This window comes from Lipotes vexillifer, unplaced genomic scaffold, assembly GCF_000442215.2.
Source record: "Lipotes vexillifer unplaced genomic scaffold, Lipotes_vexillifer_v1.1 scaffold1775, whole genome shotgun sequence".
NCBI classification, from domain to species: domain Eukaryota; kingdom Metazoa; phylum Chordata; class Mammalia; order Artiodactyla; family Lipotidae; genus Lipotes; species Lipotes vexillifer.
The window spans coordinates 42,829-60,605 of record NW_006780221.1 but is presented as its reverse complement, the minus strand read 5'-3'; the positions used below and the strand labels follow the sequence as shown (position 1 = coordinate 60,605).

Below are 17,777 nucleotides of genomic sequence, written 5' to 3'. Positions count from 1 at the left end.
TTGTGGTACGCAGGCCTCTCACTGTTGTGGCCTCTCCCGTTGCAGAGCACAGGCTCTGGACATGCAGGCTCAGTGGCCATGGCTCACGGGCCCAGCTGCTCCGCGGCATGTGGTATCTTCCCAGACCATGGCACGAACCTGTGTCCCCTGCATCGGCAGGTGTACTCTCAACCACTGCGCCACCAGGGAAGCCCCTGTTGATATCCCTTTTAAGGGCTGTTAGCATTTGCCTTGTGTATTGAGGTGCTCTTATGATGGGTGCATAAATATTACAATTGTTACATCTTCTTCTTGGATTGATCCCTTGATCATTATGTAGTGTCCTTCTTTGTCCCTTGTAATAGTCTTTATTTTAAAGTCTATTTTGTCTGATATGAGAATTGCTACTCCAGCTTTCTTTTGATTTCCGTTTGCATGGAATATCTTTTTCCATCCCCTCACTTTCAGTCTGTATGTGTCCCTAGGTCTGAAGTGGGTCTCTTGTAGACAGCATATATATGTGTCTTGTTTTTGTATCCATTCAGCCAATCTGTGTCTTTTGGTGGGAGCATTTAGTCCATTTACATTTAATGTAATTATCGATATGTATGTTCCTATGACCATTTTCTTAATTGTTTTGGGTTTGTTATTGTAGGTCTTTTCCTTCTCTTTTATTTCCTGCCTAGAGAAGTTCCTTTAGCATTTGTTGTAAAGCTGGTTTGGTGGTGCTGAATTCTCTTAACTTTTCCTTGTCTGTAAAGGTTTTAATTTCTCTGTCGAATCTGAATGAGATCCTTGCTGGGTAGAGTAATCTTGGTTGTAGGTTTTTCCCTTTCATCACTTTAAATATGTCCTGCCTCTCCCTTCTGGCTTGTAGAGTTTCTGCTGAAAGATCAACTGTTAACCTTATGGGGATTCCCTTGTATGTTATTTGTTGTTTTGCCCTTGCTGCTTTTAATATTTTTTCTTTGTATTTAAGTTTTAATAGTTTGATTAATATGTGTCTTGGTGTGTTTCTCCTTGGATTTATCCTGTGTGGGACTTTCTGTGCTTCCTGGACTTGTTTGACTATTTCTTTTCCCATATTCGGGAAGTTTTCAACTGTAATCTCTTCAAATATTTTCTCAGTCCCTTTCTTTTCCTCTTCTTCTTCTGGGACCCCTATAATTCAAATGTTGGTGCCTTTAATGCTGTCCCAGAGGTCTCTGAGACTGTCCTCAATTCTTTTCATTCTTTTTTTCTTTATTCTGCTCTGCGGTAGTTATTTCCACTGTTTTATCTTCCAGATCACTTATCCGTTCTTCTGCCTCAGTTATTCTGCTATTGATTCCTTCTAGAGAATTTTTAATTTCACTTATTGTGTTGTTCATCACTGTTTGTTTGCTCTTTAGTTCTTCTAGGTCCTTGTTAAATGTTTCTTGTATTTTCTCCATTCTATTTCCAAGATTTTGGATCATCTTTACTATCATTACTGTGAATTCTTTTCCAGGTAGACTGCCTATGTCCTCTTCATTTGTTAGGTCTGGTGGGTTTTTACCTTGCTCCTTCGTCTGCTGGGTATTTCTCTGTCTTCTCGTTTTGCTTAACTTACTGTGTTTGGGGTCTCCTTTTCGCAGGCTGCAGGTTCGTAGTTCTCATTGTTTTTGGTGTGTGCCCCAGTGGGTAAGCTTGGTTCAGTGGGTTGTGTAGGCTTCCTGGTGGAGGAGACTGGTGCCTGTGTTCTGGTGGATGAGGCTGGATCTTGTCTTTCTCGTTGGCAGGACCATGTCCGGTGGTGTGTTTTGGGGTGTCTGTGACCTTATTATGATTTTAGGCAGCCTGTCTGCTAATGGGTGGGGTTGTGTTCCTCTCTTGCTAGTTGTTTGCCATGGGGTGTCCAGCCCTGCTGCTTGCTGGTCATTGAGTGAAGCTGCATCTTAGCATTGAGATGGAGATCTCTGAGAGAGCTTTCTCACCGTTTGTTATTACATGAGGCTGGGAGGTCTCTGGTAGACCAGTGTCCTGAACTTGGCTCTCCCACTTCAGAGGCTCAGGCCTGATACCCAGCCAGAGCACCAAGACCCTGGGCACACAGCAGGCTGAGCGGCTTGCCTGCTCACCCACCCGCACAGGTTGGGGCTTTGGAGGTCAGATCCCAGGGAGAGGACTCTTACCTCCCATTTCTGATTGGTCACTAAACCCCACTGCCTCAGGCAAGGCTTAAATCTTCCCATTCTTTTTATCCCCCCTTGCAGAGCTCCATTTCAGGGCTCTTTTTTTTTTTTTTAACATCTTTATTGGAGTATAATTGCTTTACAATGGTGTGTTAGTTTCTGCTTTATAACAAAGTGAATCAGTTATACATATACATATGTCCCCATATCTCTTCCCTCTTGCGTCTGCCTCCCTCCCACCCTCCCTATCCCACCCCTCTAGGTGGTCACAGAGCACCGAGCTGATCTCCCTGTGCTATGAGGCTGCTTCCCACTAGCTATCTGTTTTACGTTTGGTAGTGTATATATATATATATATGTCCATGCCACACTCTCACTTTGTCACAGCTTACCCTTTCCCCTCCCCGTATCCTCAAGTCCATTCTCTAGTAGGTCTGTGTCTTTATTCCCGTCTTACCCCTAGGTTCTTCATGACCTTTTTTTTTTTCTTAGATTCCATATATATGTGTTAGCATACGGTATTTGTTTTTCTCTTTCTGACTTAATTTTACTGTGTATGACAGACTCTACGTCCATCCACCTCACTACAAATAACTCAATTTCATTTCTTTTTATGGCTGAGTAATATTCCATTGTATATATGTGGCACATCTTCCTTATCCATTCATCTTGTCGATGGACACTTAGGTTGCTTCCATGTCCTGGCTATTGTAAATAGAGCTGCAACGAACATTGTGGTACATGACTCTTCTTGAATTATGGTTTCTCAGGACAACCTCAGAGGCCTTTGATCTCTCCTAGCTCCTGCATGTAGCTTTGTCCTCCATCTGCTTTGCATCTTTCACACTTTTGTCAGAATTAATTTCTAAAGTGTAAGTCAAATAATTGTACTCCTTTGCTCTTTGGATTTGCCCCTTTGCCATAGTCCATATTTCTTGCAATGGTGTGGAAGCTCTCAATGTTCTGACCATGGACCACCTCTATAGCCTAATTTATCTTAAACCTTCTCATCCAACTTTAAAAAAGACTTTCAAATCAGTGACCACAGCAAGCACCTCAAGCATTCCTAACACTGTGTGTGCCTGGAATGCTTTTCCCTCTGTCAAGAGCCTTGTCTTCCTCATCTTTGACTCCCTGTTGCTTAGCGTGTGGCAAACAGAGGTGGTCAGCAAACATTTGCTGAAGGAACTGTGTAAATGGTAATAATTACATCTGAATTAATATGTTAACATGCCATTGTGGGGCTTTACAAAATTTGATTCAATTCTATATTCTTGGAAGTAGGATTTTGTACTTTTTTTTTTTGCTTTTGAAAATTTGTTTGACTAAGGAAAGGTGATCTTAACTAAATGAATGCTTTGAAGAAACCTATTTTACCATGTTTCTTTCCATATGTTAGTCCAATAAGGCTGCTATAACAAAAATCCAGAGATTAGATGGCTTAAACAACATTCATTGCTCACAGTTCTGGAGACTGGGAAATGCAAGATCAGGGTGCTGGAAAATTCAGTGTCTGATGAGGGCCTGATTCCCCCTGTGTCCCCATATGGCAGACCGCGAAATTGCAACATATAAATTTTGGGAGGACACAAACATTCAGTCAATTGACCTCTACTAATTTATTGAATCAATTAAGAAGAATCGTTTCCATTTTAGTTTTGTACATTTTAAGAAGTGCTTTCGTATGTTGCATAAACGTTATTTATATTCTTTTTCTTTTCCTCATGTGTTTCAGTTTCATGCTTTAAGTGGCAGAAATATTTGCAACTACCAGCTGGTCTGTGACAGTGACATGAACCTGCAGAATAAAGAATCTGTGGCCCGGTGTCTGCATATCTTGTCCTCCTTAAGGCTCATCATGCAGGTGGCTTTGCCACAGGAGCAACTTTGCTGGATTATATTCAATGGTATATGTCAGTGTCTTTTATTTTTCATTGTGTCTTTCAGAAAGGTATTTAAATACTAAGTTTGACGGTGACTTGATTACCTTGTGATTTTTTTTTTTTTTTTTTTTGCTGTACGTGGGCCTCTCACTGCTGTGGCCTCTCCCGTTGCGGAGCACAGGCTCCGGACGCGCAAGCTCAGCGGCCATGGCTCACGGGCCCAGCCGCTCCGCGGCATGTGGGATCTTCCCGGACCGGGGCACGAACCTGCGTCCCCTGCATCGGCAGGCGGACTCTCAACCACTGCGCCACCAGGGAAGCCCTACCTTGTGATTTAAAACATGTTCATTTCCTCCTAGGGGCAAGACGGGAATAAAGATGCAGACCTACTAGAGAATGGACTTGAGGATATGGGGAGGGGGAAGGGTAAGCTGTGACAAAGTGAGAGAGTGGCATGGACATATATACACTACCAAATGTAAAATAGATGGCTAATGGGAATAGCATAGCACAGCGAGATCAGCTTGGTGCTTTGTGACCACCTAGAGGGGTGGGATAGGGAGGGTGGGAGGGAGGCGGATGCAAGAGGGAAGAGATATGGGGACATATGTATATGTATAACTGATTCACTTTGTTATAAAGCAGAAACTAACACACCATTATAAAGCAATTTAATAAAGATGTTATTTCCTAATAGGATACTTGCAGGCCTTTTTACATTTTTATTACATTTCAGTTTGTCCTTATGAGCAGGGACTTATACAGCATATCTGTGCATTTTCTTTTTTTTTTTTTTTTTTTAACATCTTTATTGGGGTATAATTGCTTTACAAATATCTGTGCATTTTCTGCTCAACGGAGGGTCAGAGGCTGTGGGGATAATCAGTTTCACATATATACAAAATAGGGACCACACTTAGTAAGTAAATATAAATGGGGAAGGATCGGAGGACAGGTTAGATTGTTTCTAAGCATCGTCCATTTATTGGTCCTCTCCATGAGTACTTTGGCCAATGACCAGGGCTTCCTATGCATCAGCCTTCTCGTCCTACTTGTTTTTGAGTGAGGAGCTCTGAGAACGTGCATGTTTGTATGTGTATAGTGTATTTACCTACATGTATATGCATTGTACAGATACACATATGTACATGTATATGCATTATATATGTATTATATATGTCTCATGAAATGAATCTTATCTATCAAAATGTAGCATTTGTTTTTTCCTTTTAAGACTTACAATTTAAATTCAACTAAAATTCTCTTTAAAGTTACAATTTGAAGTTATGATGAGTAGCCTGATGAGTCGCCTACAGTATTATTTTCTGGATAACATATTCCTGAAAGAAAAATAATAACAGTGTGTTCTGTGTGCCTAAAACCAGGGCAAAATAACCTGCAAGAAAACATATTGGATTTTCTCTCATCCATGGCAACTGACAGTACATTTCCTAGCCTTTTCCTTCCTTGATCTCCCCAAATAATTTTTTTGACATTTTGATTGTAATTAGACCTTACATTTGCTACCAGAGATGAGGCTGACTCTGGAAGACATTTTTCAGTCCAGTGATTGTTAAGCTTTTGGGCCTCCTCATCCTCAGAGTTGCCACGGCTGTCTCTGCACCTGAATTGCTCACACATCTTGGCAGGGATTGAACAGGCAGAGCTTCTGTACTCAGGAAGGAGTGATAGGCCTGAGGGTTGGGCCCTGCAGTCAGGCTTTGCTTGAAAGGTGGAAATGATGCACGTGTCTGAAACCCTTTTCAGATCACACACAAAACCTCCCAATATTCTTAAAAAAAAAAAAGACTGAATGATTTCTGTATCTTCTACATCCTTTTTCTGGTGTGTGCTTTTTCCTTATACATATGTCATTGTGTTCTAGATTTTATCCTGTTTCCTAAATAGTTTTCAGCTCAGCACTATGGTTTTAGAATCTAGCCGTGTTGCTATATGTAAACCTAGTTTGTTAACTCTGCCTGCTGAATTGTATTTGGCAGATACCTATGCACCCGTAGGGATGGGCACCTGGTTTGCCCTGCCTCTCTAACTGCGCAAATAATTCTGCAGTGAATATCCTCGCCTCTGTCCTTTTATAGACCTGTGTGAGAGTTTTCTGGGACTTATGCCCAGGAGTGAGATTCCTGGATTGTGGGAGGTATATATACTTAGTGTCATTAACTGCTGTTTCTGTTTTAGTTAATTCATCTCAAACTTATTAAGTGCCAGGCATTGTTTTGGATGCTAGGGATACAGTAGTGGACGGCAGACAAAAACCCTGCATAATGCTTCAGGGAGATGAAGAACAAATCAAGACTAAGTGATGTATCAGATGGTGATGAGTGCTATGGAGGAAAGTAAAGCCGAGAAAGGGGTTAGGGAGAGCACTGGCTGGGCTGGGGCTGGGCTGCAAGTTTATTTTATTTTTTAAAAAAAGATTTATTTATTTATTTTATTTTAATGTTTTTGGCTGCATTGGGTCTTCGTTGCTGCGCACAGGCCTTCTCTAGTTGCGGTGAGTGGGGGTTACTCTTCGTGGTGGTGCGTGGGCTTCTCATTGCGGTGGCTTCTCTTGTTGTGGAGCACGGGCTCTAGGCACACGGGCTTCAGTAGTTGTGGCCTGAGGGCTCAGTAGTTGTGGCTCACGGGCTCTAGAGCTCAGGCTCAGTAGTTGTGGTGCACAGGCTTAGTTGCTCCGCAGCATGTAGGATATTCCCAGACCAGGGCTCGAACCCATGTCCCCTGCATTGGCAGGCGGATTCTTAACCACTGCACCACCAGGGAAGTCCCGGGCTGCCGTTTTAAGTGGAATGGTAAGGGTAGGCCTCACCTGAGATAAGATGCCGTTGGAGTAAACACCTGACTGAGACATATGGGTGTTTGGGGGAAGGGCATTCCAACTGGGAGATTAACAAGTGCAAAGAGCTTGTAGTTTTAAAACTTTGGAATTCAAGTCATGAAAAAATAAATTGACCCACAGTCATTTTCTCAAAATACATTTGACCTTTCCAGTTAGACGCTAACACTCTTTTAATTGACTATTTTACACACACACCCTTGTTTTTAAGATATTTAACCAGTCTTTGTTCTTTCACAAAATCTAACTGGGTAAATGAATGTTGGATAACATCTGACATCTCAACTAACCTGAACCCAACTCATTTGAACCCTCAAATAGTCAAGATTATTTTGGTGGTGGCTATCTTAGATGAAAAGGAGTCACCTGACAATAAACTCCGTATTAGGGATTTGGTTAAAAATCAAACCAACTTCCAAATATAGCCTGAGAACGTAAAGGTTTAGGCTGTGCTCTGTTTTGTACCATGTACTCTCCCCATTGGGCTCCTGCCATGGAATCTGTGAGCCATGCCAAGATCCTGAACCATCAGAGAAGGATTCCGTTATAGTCAGGGTGCACTAGGGCTGCAAAGGTTAAAGGCACATCTTTGAAATACAGAGGGCCCTTGTTATTCTTGAGGGGGGTCTCCTGGGGCTTTCTGAAATCCCGCAGCTCCCATTGCTGAATGTTTGGGCTTCTGGCTTACACCTGAATCACGTGTTTTGTGGAGAGTCATGTGTTTCCTATGCATATCCTTACTTGGTGACTTTTTTTTTCCCCTAAAAACACAGTTATACAGTTGGGTCAACAAAGCCAAGTCGAGATGAGAATGCGGAGCTTGAGCTCTTACTAGCTGAGTGGTTTTTTTCCCCCAGTGGATCTTACATGAGATAAACAACTCTCTGTCATGGGAGCAGGCACACTAAGAATGTGGGGGACTTGTATTCTCTGTGAACTTTATGGTACTTTAAGTGTTTAAGATTCTATTCAGTACTTTTTGGTCACTGATTTGTGTAATGTTTATTATGCTTGCAGATGTATTTTAATCAAGGGATGTGTGTTTTGGAGCAGATGCTGTTTTCTCAGAAGCTTTTAAAGTTTAAACGTGAACATAGGATTTGGAATTGTTGAATTTTGGTGGTTATGAATTTTAGATGAGATATTTTATAGAAAATATTTAGATTGCTTGTCATTATAATTACACACCTTTTTAAAGCATGGTATTATACTGTTTTTTGGGGTATGTTTATAGCCCAATAATGTCCTTTGTATACAGAAGGATGTATGGTGATGTCATTCCCCACTCGTCCTCCAAATGCTGTCATAAAATAGTCTTCTAGGGGCTTCCCTGGTGGCGCGGTGGTTGCGAGTCCGCCTGCCGATGCAGGGGACACGGGTTCATGCCCCGGTCCGGGAAGATCCCACATGCCGCAGAGCGGCTGGGCCCGTGAGCCATGGCCGCTGAGCCTGCGCGTCGGAGCCTGTGCTCCGCAACAGGAGGGGCCACAAGAGTGAGAGGCCCGCGTACCGCCCCCCCCCAAAAAAAATAGTCTTCTATCCTTATTTAATTAGTGGCTTGATTTTAAAACAAAATCATACTTGAATGATCTTAAATAGGAGCTGGAAATGGCGTTTTTCATTAGAGTGCTTATGGGATGTAAATATTATATGAGGCAGTGAATGAATATACTACAACCTATTATGCATTATGAGTTTTAAATTATGAGTTTCCTTCTTGCGTATTGTGTGCCATCTGATTAAATGTGTATTCTAGTCTTATTTGGAGATAAATCTTCAGGTTTTCAATTGTGAGGAAACCCATAACATTTTATGTGAATTAATAAAACCACAAAGTACATAAATTATGCTACTAAAATACTCTTTTGTTCAATATATTTCAAAACTTAAACTGCCTTTAAAATGAGACTAAAAGAGGTGCTTCCCTGGTGGTGCAGTGGTTGAGAGTCCGCCTGCCTATGCAGGGGACACGGGTTCGTGCCCCAGTCCGGGAAGATCCCACATCCCGCAGAGCGGCTGGGCCCGTGAGCCGTGGCCGCTGAGCCTGCGCGTCCGGAGCCTGTGCTCCACAACGGGAGAGGCCACGACAGTGAGAGGCCCGCGTACCACAAAAAAAAAAAAAAAAAATGAGACTAAAAGATTCCTGTTTCAACATATTTAAAATATGGTCATATTAGTTCTTTCAATAATTTGGCTACAAGTTACAAAAAAGTTTATGATGATTATAACTCTCTGGCCAGTATCAAATTTTCTCATGAGAAAATCACTTGTTTTGGGAGCTACCAACTTAAACTGCAGAAATTGGAATGTAAAATTTCATCATTTGACTGTAAAACATGTTAATCTTTTTCTCCATCTAGGTACCATTTACATTTACACCATTTGCAGAAAACTGATGATCATAGGTCACTCTTCTAAGGTATGGAATTTACTGACAAAATATCTTTCCCTGTAATTCCTGGCTTTCTTAAGACTTTTGTTAGCATTGCATACTAAACAAAGAAAATTTGTGAATTATATAACAAGACTTAGTGAATTTACATAGGTTTACTGTTTTTAGTTTTCCTTTAATATGATCATGTAAAAATGTAGACAATAAAGTATTAATGAGAAGAAAGAATTTCTAAAATTGATAGGTATTTCTCCAGTGCCCTTCAGTCTCTCAAATTAGTCATAACTTGTCAATACGTTACTGAACATCCGTCTGATAACTATATCTCTGGGGAGGGTGGCCATCCGTTCTAGCTTGCCCAAGACAGTCCTGTTTTATGCCTGTTTTCCTGGAGTAAGTATTAATAGTGCCTACTTTCACTTTTAAAAATGTGCTGGTTTGGGTGATAAACTATGGTTAGCCTGTTTATGTCTTGTTACGGAGCTTGGACTACATTTTGCTTGAAGAACTGGACTGTACTTATGGTCCAGACACTAGTTGGGTGAACAAGCTCCTAAACTATGTCCCAGTTATGAGCTGACTTTGTTTTACAGTAAGATTCTCACTGACCAGTACCCACTGCTTGGTTTCAGCTCGAGGAAGTGGCTGACACTTCTGTTGACTTCCTTACCATGTTGGTAGCACTTCTGTCTTCTGCAGGAGACATATTTATTCCCTGTGTTCACTGTCCAGTCACTGGAATGTAGGCCAAGAAGGGAAAATATCCTCTCCTTGAGACCATGCTTGAGTTCTTTCTGGCATTTGCAACACTACTACTTTAGTCTTCTCCACTGCATGCAAAACCTTGCTCTGAATATTCTAATGCTCGGGACAGATACTTTTTCCTTATTTCCTCAAAACACAGCCAAGTATCTTAAAAGTTGACAATGCTTAAAAAATAGATAGAAGCAAAGATATTTGCATGCTTAATGGATAACATTAATTGGGTGTTCTCTCTCTGTTTTGTTCCTTGCATTTAAAAGCTCTATACTGACAGTGACTTGAACAAACTCTCTGCCAGCTTTTTGAGTGTGACTTAAAATGAGGGGAGACTGTCCCATGTGTAATGTAAATTTGGCCTACAGACTATTCCAACGATTCTCTATCCAGTTCCAGATGATTTCCTAAAAAGAATTTGCAATCTCCCGTTGCACTTGCTGTAGCAACAAATACTGCTCCGTGGAGCCATCATAGTTTGGTCTGCTTATAGCATTTGTCTGGCAAAACTTTGAAGGGCAGAGATGTCTGTGCCAACATTTAACTGTTAGTGTTTGTACTTGTTAATGCTGAGAGGATTTTAATTTAACATGACAGTCATCTTAAAATAATTTATTTATACCCTTTGTAAGACATCTTCTTTCCCCCTCATATAACTTGAGTTTCTCTCTGACAAAATAAGGAAGGCCTGAAGGAGGATCATTCTATGTCCCAGTCTTGTGGGATGGGAGTGGGGGAGTGAGGAATGCAAGAATTTGGGGGTGGTGGGTGGCTGTACAGTTGGCACTTTCAGATCAGGATGAAATTCTTTCAGTTTGTTCAGTATAATAAGTTTCAAGGAAATTAATTTTCACCCTGAAATTCACAGACCCTCAGCTGATGAGTTGATTCCTGAGCTGAGACTATAAATGGACTCGATGGGTCCATTTAATGGGGACAGGCCCTTGGCAGTCCAGCTGCGTCTGAATCCTCCTGATTCTGTAGCTACTTTAGAGTTCAAGTCTGTTACAGCAAAAGACAGAAGGAGAAACAGATGTGGAATCCTTAGGCTTTTCTTGGTGTCACCCCAGAGCAATCTAAAGTCCTATTCCTATAGGAGCTGGGAATTATGATTACCATTTGTTATTATTATTGAATCCCTACTCTGTGTTAGGTACTGTGCGAAGGGCTTTGCATACACAATAATGCCATAATAGTCTTATGAGGTGGATACCACCACCATCACTGTCCTTTGTTGAATGAATACTTATCATCTCTAAGGTATGCTTCTAAGCACTTTCACATATTATCTCATTTAATCCTCACACCAGCACTCTGAGAAGGTGCCATCATTACCTTTATCTTATAGACGAGGAAGCTGAGGTTTAGAAAGGTTAATTCGCTCAAGGTCACACATCTAGTTAGAGATGTAGCGGAGGCCAGAGCCAATGCCACCCTGTACTGCCTTTCAACACCATTAGAATAAGGCGTGTCTGTTGGCATATCCCATGACCCACCCTATTTTGGTTCATCTCTGCAAATGGAGGAGTTGTGTGGGAGCTCCTGATATAATGTTGAAATATTTTCTGACATGACTGAAGGCATCCTGAAGACCAAGACTGGCCAGGGCTTTTCCCCGAATGGGAAGCACTTTTGTGCTGAGGCAGGTCACCAGCATAAGCTTAGCGAATGGAGGGAGGGCAGTTCTCTAAGCCGCTTTCCCTAAAGGCGTAAGACAGTTTGCTTTCCTTTATGGTAAAAGCTGTAGTTTCTTCTGAGGCATTTACAACTGTAGTATAGTACTCAGCAAACATTAAAGAATTCAGTAGAATCTATTTATTCTAAGAAAATGTTGATTTCTGTTTTCCCTATTTACCAAACTGAAATAGTTTGGTAAAGTGTGTGGCTTGAACAGTGGTTGTCAGATCAGTCCACATACCGTTACATAAACTTCAAGTCTAGACTTTGAAATGCTTCTCAGTGTTTTCCCTCAAAGGGTATGAGTTGATATAAATGACACTGCAGTGCCATCCTGTGGCTCAGCTGATTAATTGTGTGTGTGTTTTTCCTACTTGACACCTGAACCATGCTTTTGCTAGGCTCCTATAATATGGTTTTTCAAAGTTGCTTTTTTTTTTTAATGAAGACAGTAGTCCTCCTGAAATCATCAATTTTTTATTAATAGAAATAATTCTTTCTTTCAGGGGCAAGAAAAAATGCTACAAATTAAGAGGGTTTTTTTTTGGAAATGGCATTTCATCTTTAAAACCTGAATGATGGTTTCTCAGAGCCCTAAGTGGAATGATGGGTTTTCTCCTTTTTGTCATAGTTTCCCTGTGTAGTGGGAAGAATCCTGCTGCACTTGGGAATCCAGAGACCTGAATTTCAGCCCCAGCTCTGTCACTTACAAGCAGTTTAGTCTCTTGGAGTCAGATTAGGTTACTTTTAAGGTCCCTTCTGGCACTAAAATCTGTGATTTAGGGTCTTTGATGCTAAGTCTGAGGCCAAACCCAAACATCATGTGAACAGCTGTTCACTGATGCTATTTTTACTTTGAAATGTGAAATTTCTAATACCAGGAATCCTGAGAACTTTGGAAAGACGTGGATATAAAGGGGGGGAATTTATACATGGTTTTATTCCACCTCCCCCCAAATACAACAACCTGAATGTAAAAATCCACAATAAGATTTCTGTGCAGCAGATACGTGGAACTCAAGAGTTTTGATGACTGTTAATTCCATATCAGTTGTGTGGCAAAATCAGCAAACAATGACAGCCCCAGCAATGAAAACAGCAATAAAGCGACCCCAGGCCAACTTAGTAGACATATAGTCTCCAGAGCCAGGGAGGGGGAGTTTCCTTTCACTATGGTCTAGTTACACACTTTAAAGGGACTTTGGCAACCTGGAGCAAAGCCGTGGAAGACCAACCATGATGGGAAAGGGAAGTGCAGTCCTGGGAGGTATAGAAGTGCCGGGGGGTCTTTATCCTGGAGGGAGAGCTGGGGGAGAGAGCAGGCTGCATAGGTGCTTTCAGATTCATGGAAGGCCGTGATGTGCAAGTTGAGTTTTGAGTGGTCTTGTGCTGTTCCAGCAGGCATAACTAGGATGAATGCACCGGAGGTGTATCAAGGTGGATTGCATTTCAGATTAAAGAAGTTCATGTTTAGAATTGTCTTCTTATGCCACGTGGCATGTTCCTTGTTACTGGAGGTGGGAAGTCATGGGCGGGGAAGGTGTGGGACATCAGGTGGTGGTGCTGGTGATGTTGGGGAGGGGATGAAATTAGATGGATTTTCAACCCTTTGATCCTGTGATTACCTGAAGTAGGTCCATGTTTAGCATCATGAACTGAAACTTTTCAATGAAGTTCAGTCAGTCAGTCAGCAAAGATTTGCTGCATGTTTACTACATGCCAGATAAAATTCTGGGGGCTGGGGATACAGTGTGAACAAGACAGACAGGGCCCTTTCCTAAGGTGAACTTGCATTCTAGTGGGATGAGCTTACATTCCCAGCGGAAAGCAAAGAATATCACAAGTCTGTGTCAAACCCCGCTCTGCTTTCAACAGTCCCCTTTCCTCTGGACTCAAAAATGACCAGACGGTGGAGAATTCTGGCTTTTCAGGCTTCTTTTTTCTTTTAGATGTCCGCTGAGCTCCTTGCACACATGTTATACACATTGTCTTTGAAGGCTCCAAAGATGGTAATAGGGTCTGAATGTTACCAGTGTTTCATCAGTTTTTACTGTTAAATGCTTTGTCAGTCTGGTGGGTTTGCTTTATACATGTGAAGCTCCTGGACCTTTTTGATGATTTGCCTTTTCACATTGGGTTTGACTACTATAGACTTACTTTTCCTTAATTATTTCCTCACTTATTGAAGGCTGAATTTGTTATTGGAAGAGGAGATTTTTTCTGTTGTCCAAATTTATTATCATTATTTTCTTGGGAATCTAGACTACTTGTTAACTCTCCCTTCGTTATTTCTGCTGACTTTAGGGCTGTTCAGTGAATTCATTGAATAGCACTTGGGAATATATGCTAGGTACCTGGCACTGCTCTAGGTGCTGGGGATAATAACAAAAAAGGCACTGTTGTTATTTTCAAAGAGATCAGAGTAAGGTTTTGGAATCACACACAGGAGCATATTAATGCAGTTGGATGTGACATATATAGGTGTGTGTAAGAATCTATGTAAATTATATACGGTGTATAGATACACATGTATATACATACAGCACAATTACAGGAGAGGCAGAATTGAAGCAAAGGGCATTTCTCTTTAGGGATGTTAGCAGAGTCCTCTTCAACAGCTAGTTCTCTTTCCCCTGCTCTCCCTCCCCCTTCTCCTCCTCCTGTTCCTCTGTCTTCCCCATGCTCCCCCTTCCTCCTTCTTTGTCTTCACTGTCATTAGCAAAGCTAACACTTAGTATGTGTTTACTGTGTTCTAAGCACTTAGCATGTATTAATGAAAACAATCCTATAAAACAGTTACTGGTATACCTATTTTGCAGATGAAGAACCTCAGGCTCGTAGAGTTTAACTGTTCACGCACCACTGCTAATAGTGGAGGTAGAGTTTCAGCTCAGTCTTATGGGGAAGGAGAGAACAGAGTGAGCAGAGATGCATATTTGGTCCATTAAGATGTCTTGTGGAATGGAAAGTATTTTGGACCAGCTTTAAGTATACTATGCAAGGTCAAGAGTAATGGGGGTGGGGTGGGGGAAGGCAGGGACTAGGTTGTGCCCTATAAATGCCCTATAAAGGAAGCAACTGCATAGCACAGGGAGATCAGCTCGGTGCTCTGTGACCACCTAGAGGGGGTGGGATAGGGAGGGTGGCAGGGAGACGCGAGAGGGAGGAGATATGGGGATATATGTGTATGTATAGCTGATTCACTTTGTTATACAGCAGAAACTCACCATTGTACAGCAATTATACTCCAATAAAGATGTTAAAAAAAAATAAAAAAATAAATGCCCTATAAAGGGTTTGAACTTTGTTATATAGAAAATAGGGAACCATTGAATGTTTAAAGCACAAGAGTGACACAACTCAGTTTGCGGTGGAGTAGGGAAGATGCTTAAGGAAGCAGGGTATTTAAGAAGATAAGGAGACAAGTGAGGAAGTATCCCAGTAGTCCTGGGAGACTGCTTTGTTAAGGCTGATGTTTCCATGGATAGAATTTAGAATTTGATATTCTGAGATACTTTGCTCATAGATTCTTATCTCCATCCCAGTAATAGTTCTAATAGCAATATGTGGAGCAGAGACCAAATTTCTTCTAATATTCAATCAAGTGAAGGGTAATACAGTCCATTTACTGTTTGAAATTTTATTTTTTAAAAATTTTTATTGGAGTATAGTTGATTTACTATGTTGTGTTCGTTTCAGGTGTACAGCAAAGTGAATAAGTTACACATATACATATATCCACTCTTTTTTTTTTAGATTCCTTTCCCATATAGGCCATTAAAGAGTATTGAGTAGGCTGTACAGCAAGTTCTTATTAGTTATCTATTTTATAAATAGTGTGTCAATGTGTCAATCCCAATCTCCCAATTTATCCCTCCCCCCTTATCCACTGTTGACCATAATTTTGTTTTCTACATTCATGACTCGACTTCTGTTTTGTAAATAAGTTCATTTGTACCCCTTTCTTTAAAGGTTCCACAGATAAGCTATATCATATGATATTTGTCTTTCTGTGTCTGACTTACTTCACTCAGTATGACAATCTCTAGGTCCATCCATGTTGCAGCAAATGGCATTATTTTGTTCTTTTTTATGGCTGACTAATATCTGTTGTGTATATGTACCACATCTTCTTTATCGATTCCTCTGTTGATGGACATTTAAGTTGCTTCCATGTCCTGGCTACCCTTTGAGGTTTTAGAATATTTTTGTTTTTGGCTGCGTTGGGTCTTTGTTGTTGCATGCAGGCTTTCTCTAGTTATGGCAAGCGGGAGCTACTCTTTGTTGCGGTGCGCGGGCTTCTCATTTGTGGTGGTTTCTCTCTTGTTGCGGAGCATAGGTGCATAGGCTTCAGTAGTTGCAGCATGTGGGCTCAGTAGTTGTGGCTCGTGGGCTTTAGAGCGCAGGCTCAGTAGTTATGGCACATGGGCTTAGTTGCTCCGCAGCATGTGGGATCTTCCCAGACCAGGGATCAAACCTGTGTCCCCTGCATTGGGAGGCAGATTCCTAACCACTGCGTCACCAGGGAAGTCCCTAGAATATTTTCAAAGAAAGGAAAATATTGACAAAGTTAATTGCAGAATACATATCATCAAATAGTGTTTCCCAGTTTCAAATAGTGTTTCCCAGGGCTTTATGGGAAAAATATGTCCAAAAAGGATTATCACTGGGATTGTGGGGAAAAGTTCTTCAACTGTAGATAGAATAGCACAAGAGGCTCTTACATATATTCCAACAGATGGGCTAATAACAATGGTGACCCTTCCCCAAAATTTTGTTTCAGTTTGTACCTTCGGAATAATTACACTGGTAATAGGCATTATTTATGGGTGGCTTACATTGAGTCAGAATCATCCTAGTGTGTCATGTACATTATCTCCTTCCCATAACAGTACTGCAGTGATGTGCTAAAATATCCATTTTATAGATGAGAAAATTGAGGTCTGGAGAAGTAAAATGACACAGATACTAGGTGTTAAAATTGGAACTGAAGCCCAGGTCTTTTTGATTCTAATCCTGGACCATTTCTACTAAGTACCACAGGCCCCGGATTGTAAGCCTTTTCTATTTTTCCCTACCCTGTTATGCCAGTTTATTTTCAGAATAATACATTGGTTTGAGACCAGCTAATAACAATTGCATTGTTGGAATTTGCTCCTAGACTACTGTTGACACTCGATAAATGTTAATAAAAATAAGCTGAGTTCATAGGATTTTAGGAGCTAAGAAGGAAGACATTCTAAAATGGCTAACTTGAGATTTTGAGTTCTTGAAATAATTCTTTTACTTTTAAATGCTTGTTTTTTTAATTGACTCATTATTTGTGGTATTTTTAGTTTAAGTAGTCAGCAACTTGGGCTCACCACTCATAATTTGATAATATTAAATGAAAATTGGCATTATTAGCTTAAAATGAAAAGACATTCTATTGTGCCCTTTTTCTGTCTCAGGCCTTGGAATATCTCCTGTGGGCCAGTATATGTATGGAATCCTCGGTCCCACTTCTGTCCATCAGGTACTTGACGTGGAGAGCTACTCTTTACACCGCTGTCTGCCAATGCTACTATGACTGCCAGGCTGGTATTCACGGAGAGGTACGCTACTTTTAAGCTCTGAGGATGCCAATATTTAAAAATACAACATATTCAGCATTTTTTTCTTTAGATGAGCGGCAAGAAAAACAACCAAACAAACAGAACCCAAAGAATTGCAGTGAAGCAAAGACAAAAGTCCCAGGCTTTATTTGCAGAAATTTGCTTGACTTCTCCATTCTGTTGGTCTCTTGCTTCACTTCCTGTTTCTCCCTTTATTCTCTATTCACTTCTACCGTCTTGACTCCTTTTCTGAATCAGATCTCTGATATCTTCCCTTCCTTATTGTATTCTTGTATGCAAGTTACTTTCTTTCCCTGTTTAGTTACTATGTTCCATGCCACCTACCATCCATTTGTCTTGCTTTTCTCTGCTTCCTACCACCATTTATTTAGTATACTCTATTTCTTATTTTTCCTCTTTTCCTATATATATATATATATATATATTTTTTTTTTTTTTTTTTTTTTTTTTTTTTTGTTTGGGCGT

General features: G+C 40.9%; 1 protein-coding gene across 1 annotated transcript in view; it reads left to right on the top strand.

Moving 5' to 3' along the window:
* CFAP54 (cilia and flagella associated protein 54) overlaps window positions 1-17,777 on the top strand; it is a gene marked incomplete at its 3' end in the record, with an annotated part of 65,512 nt that overhangs the window by 18,147 nt on the left and 29,588 nt on the right. Inside the window, exons 4-6 of the mRNA XM_007453350.1 lie at window positions 3,868-4,039; window positions 9,233-9,291; window positions 17,148-17,291. Of these exons, the coding sequence (XP_007453412.1) occupies window positions 3,868-4,039; window positions 9,233-9,291; window positions 17,148-17,291 (375 nt within the window). The remainder of the gene's footprint in view (window positions 1-3,867; window positions 4,040-9,232; window positions 9,292-17,147; window positions 17,292-17,777) is intronic.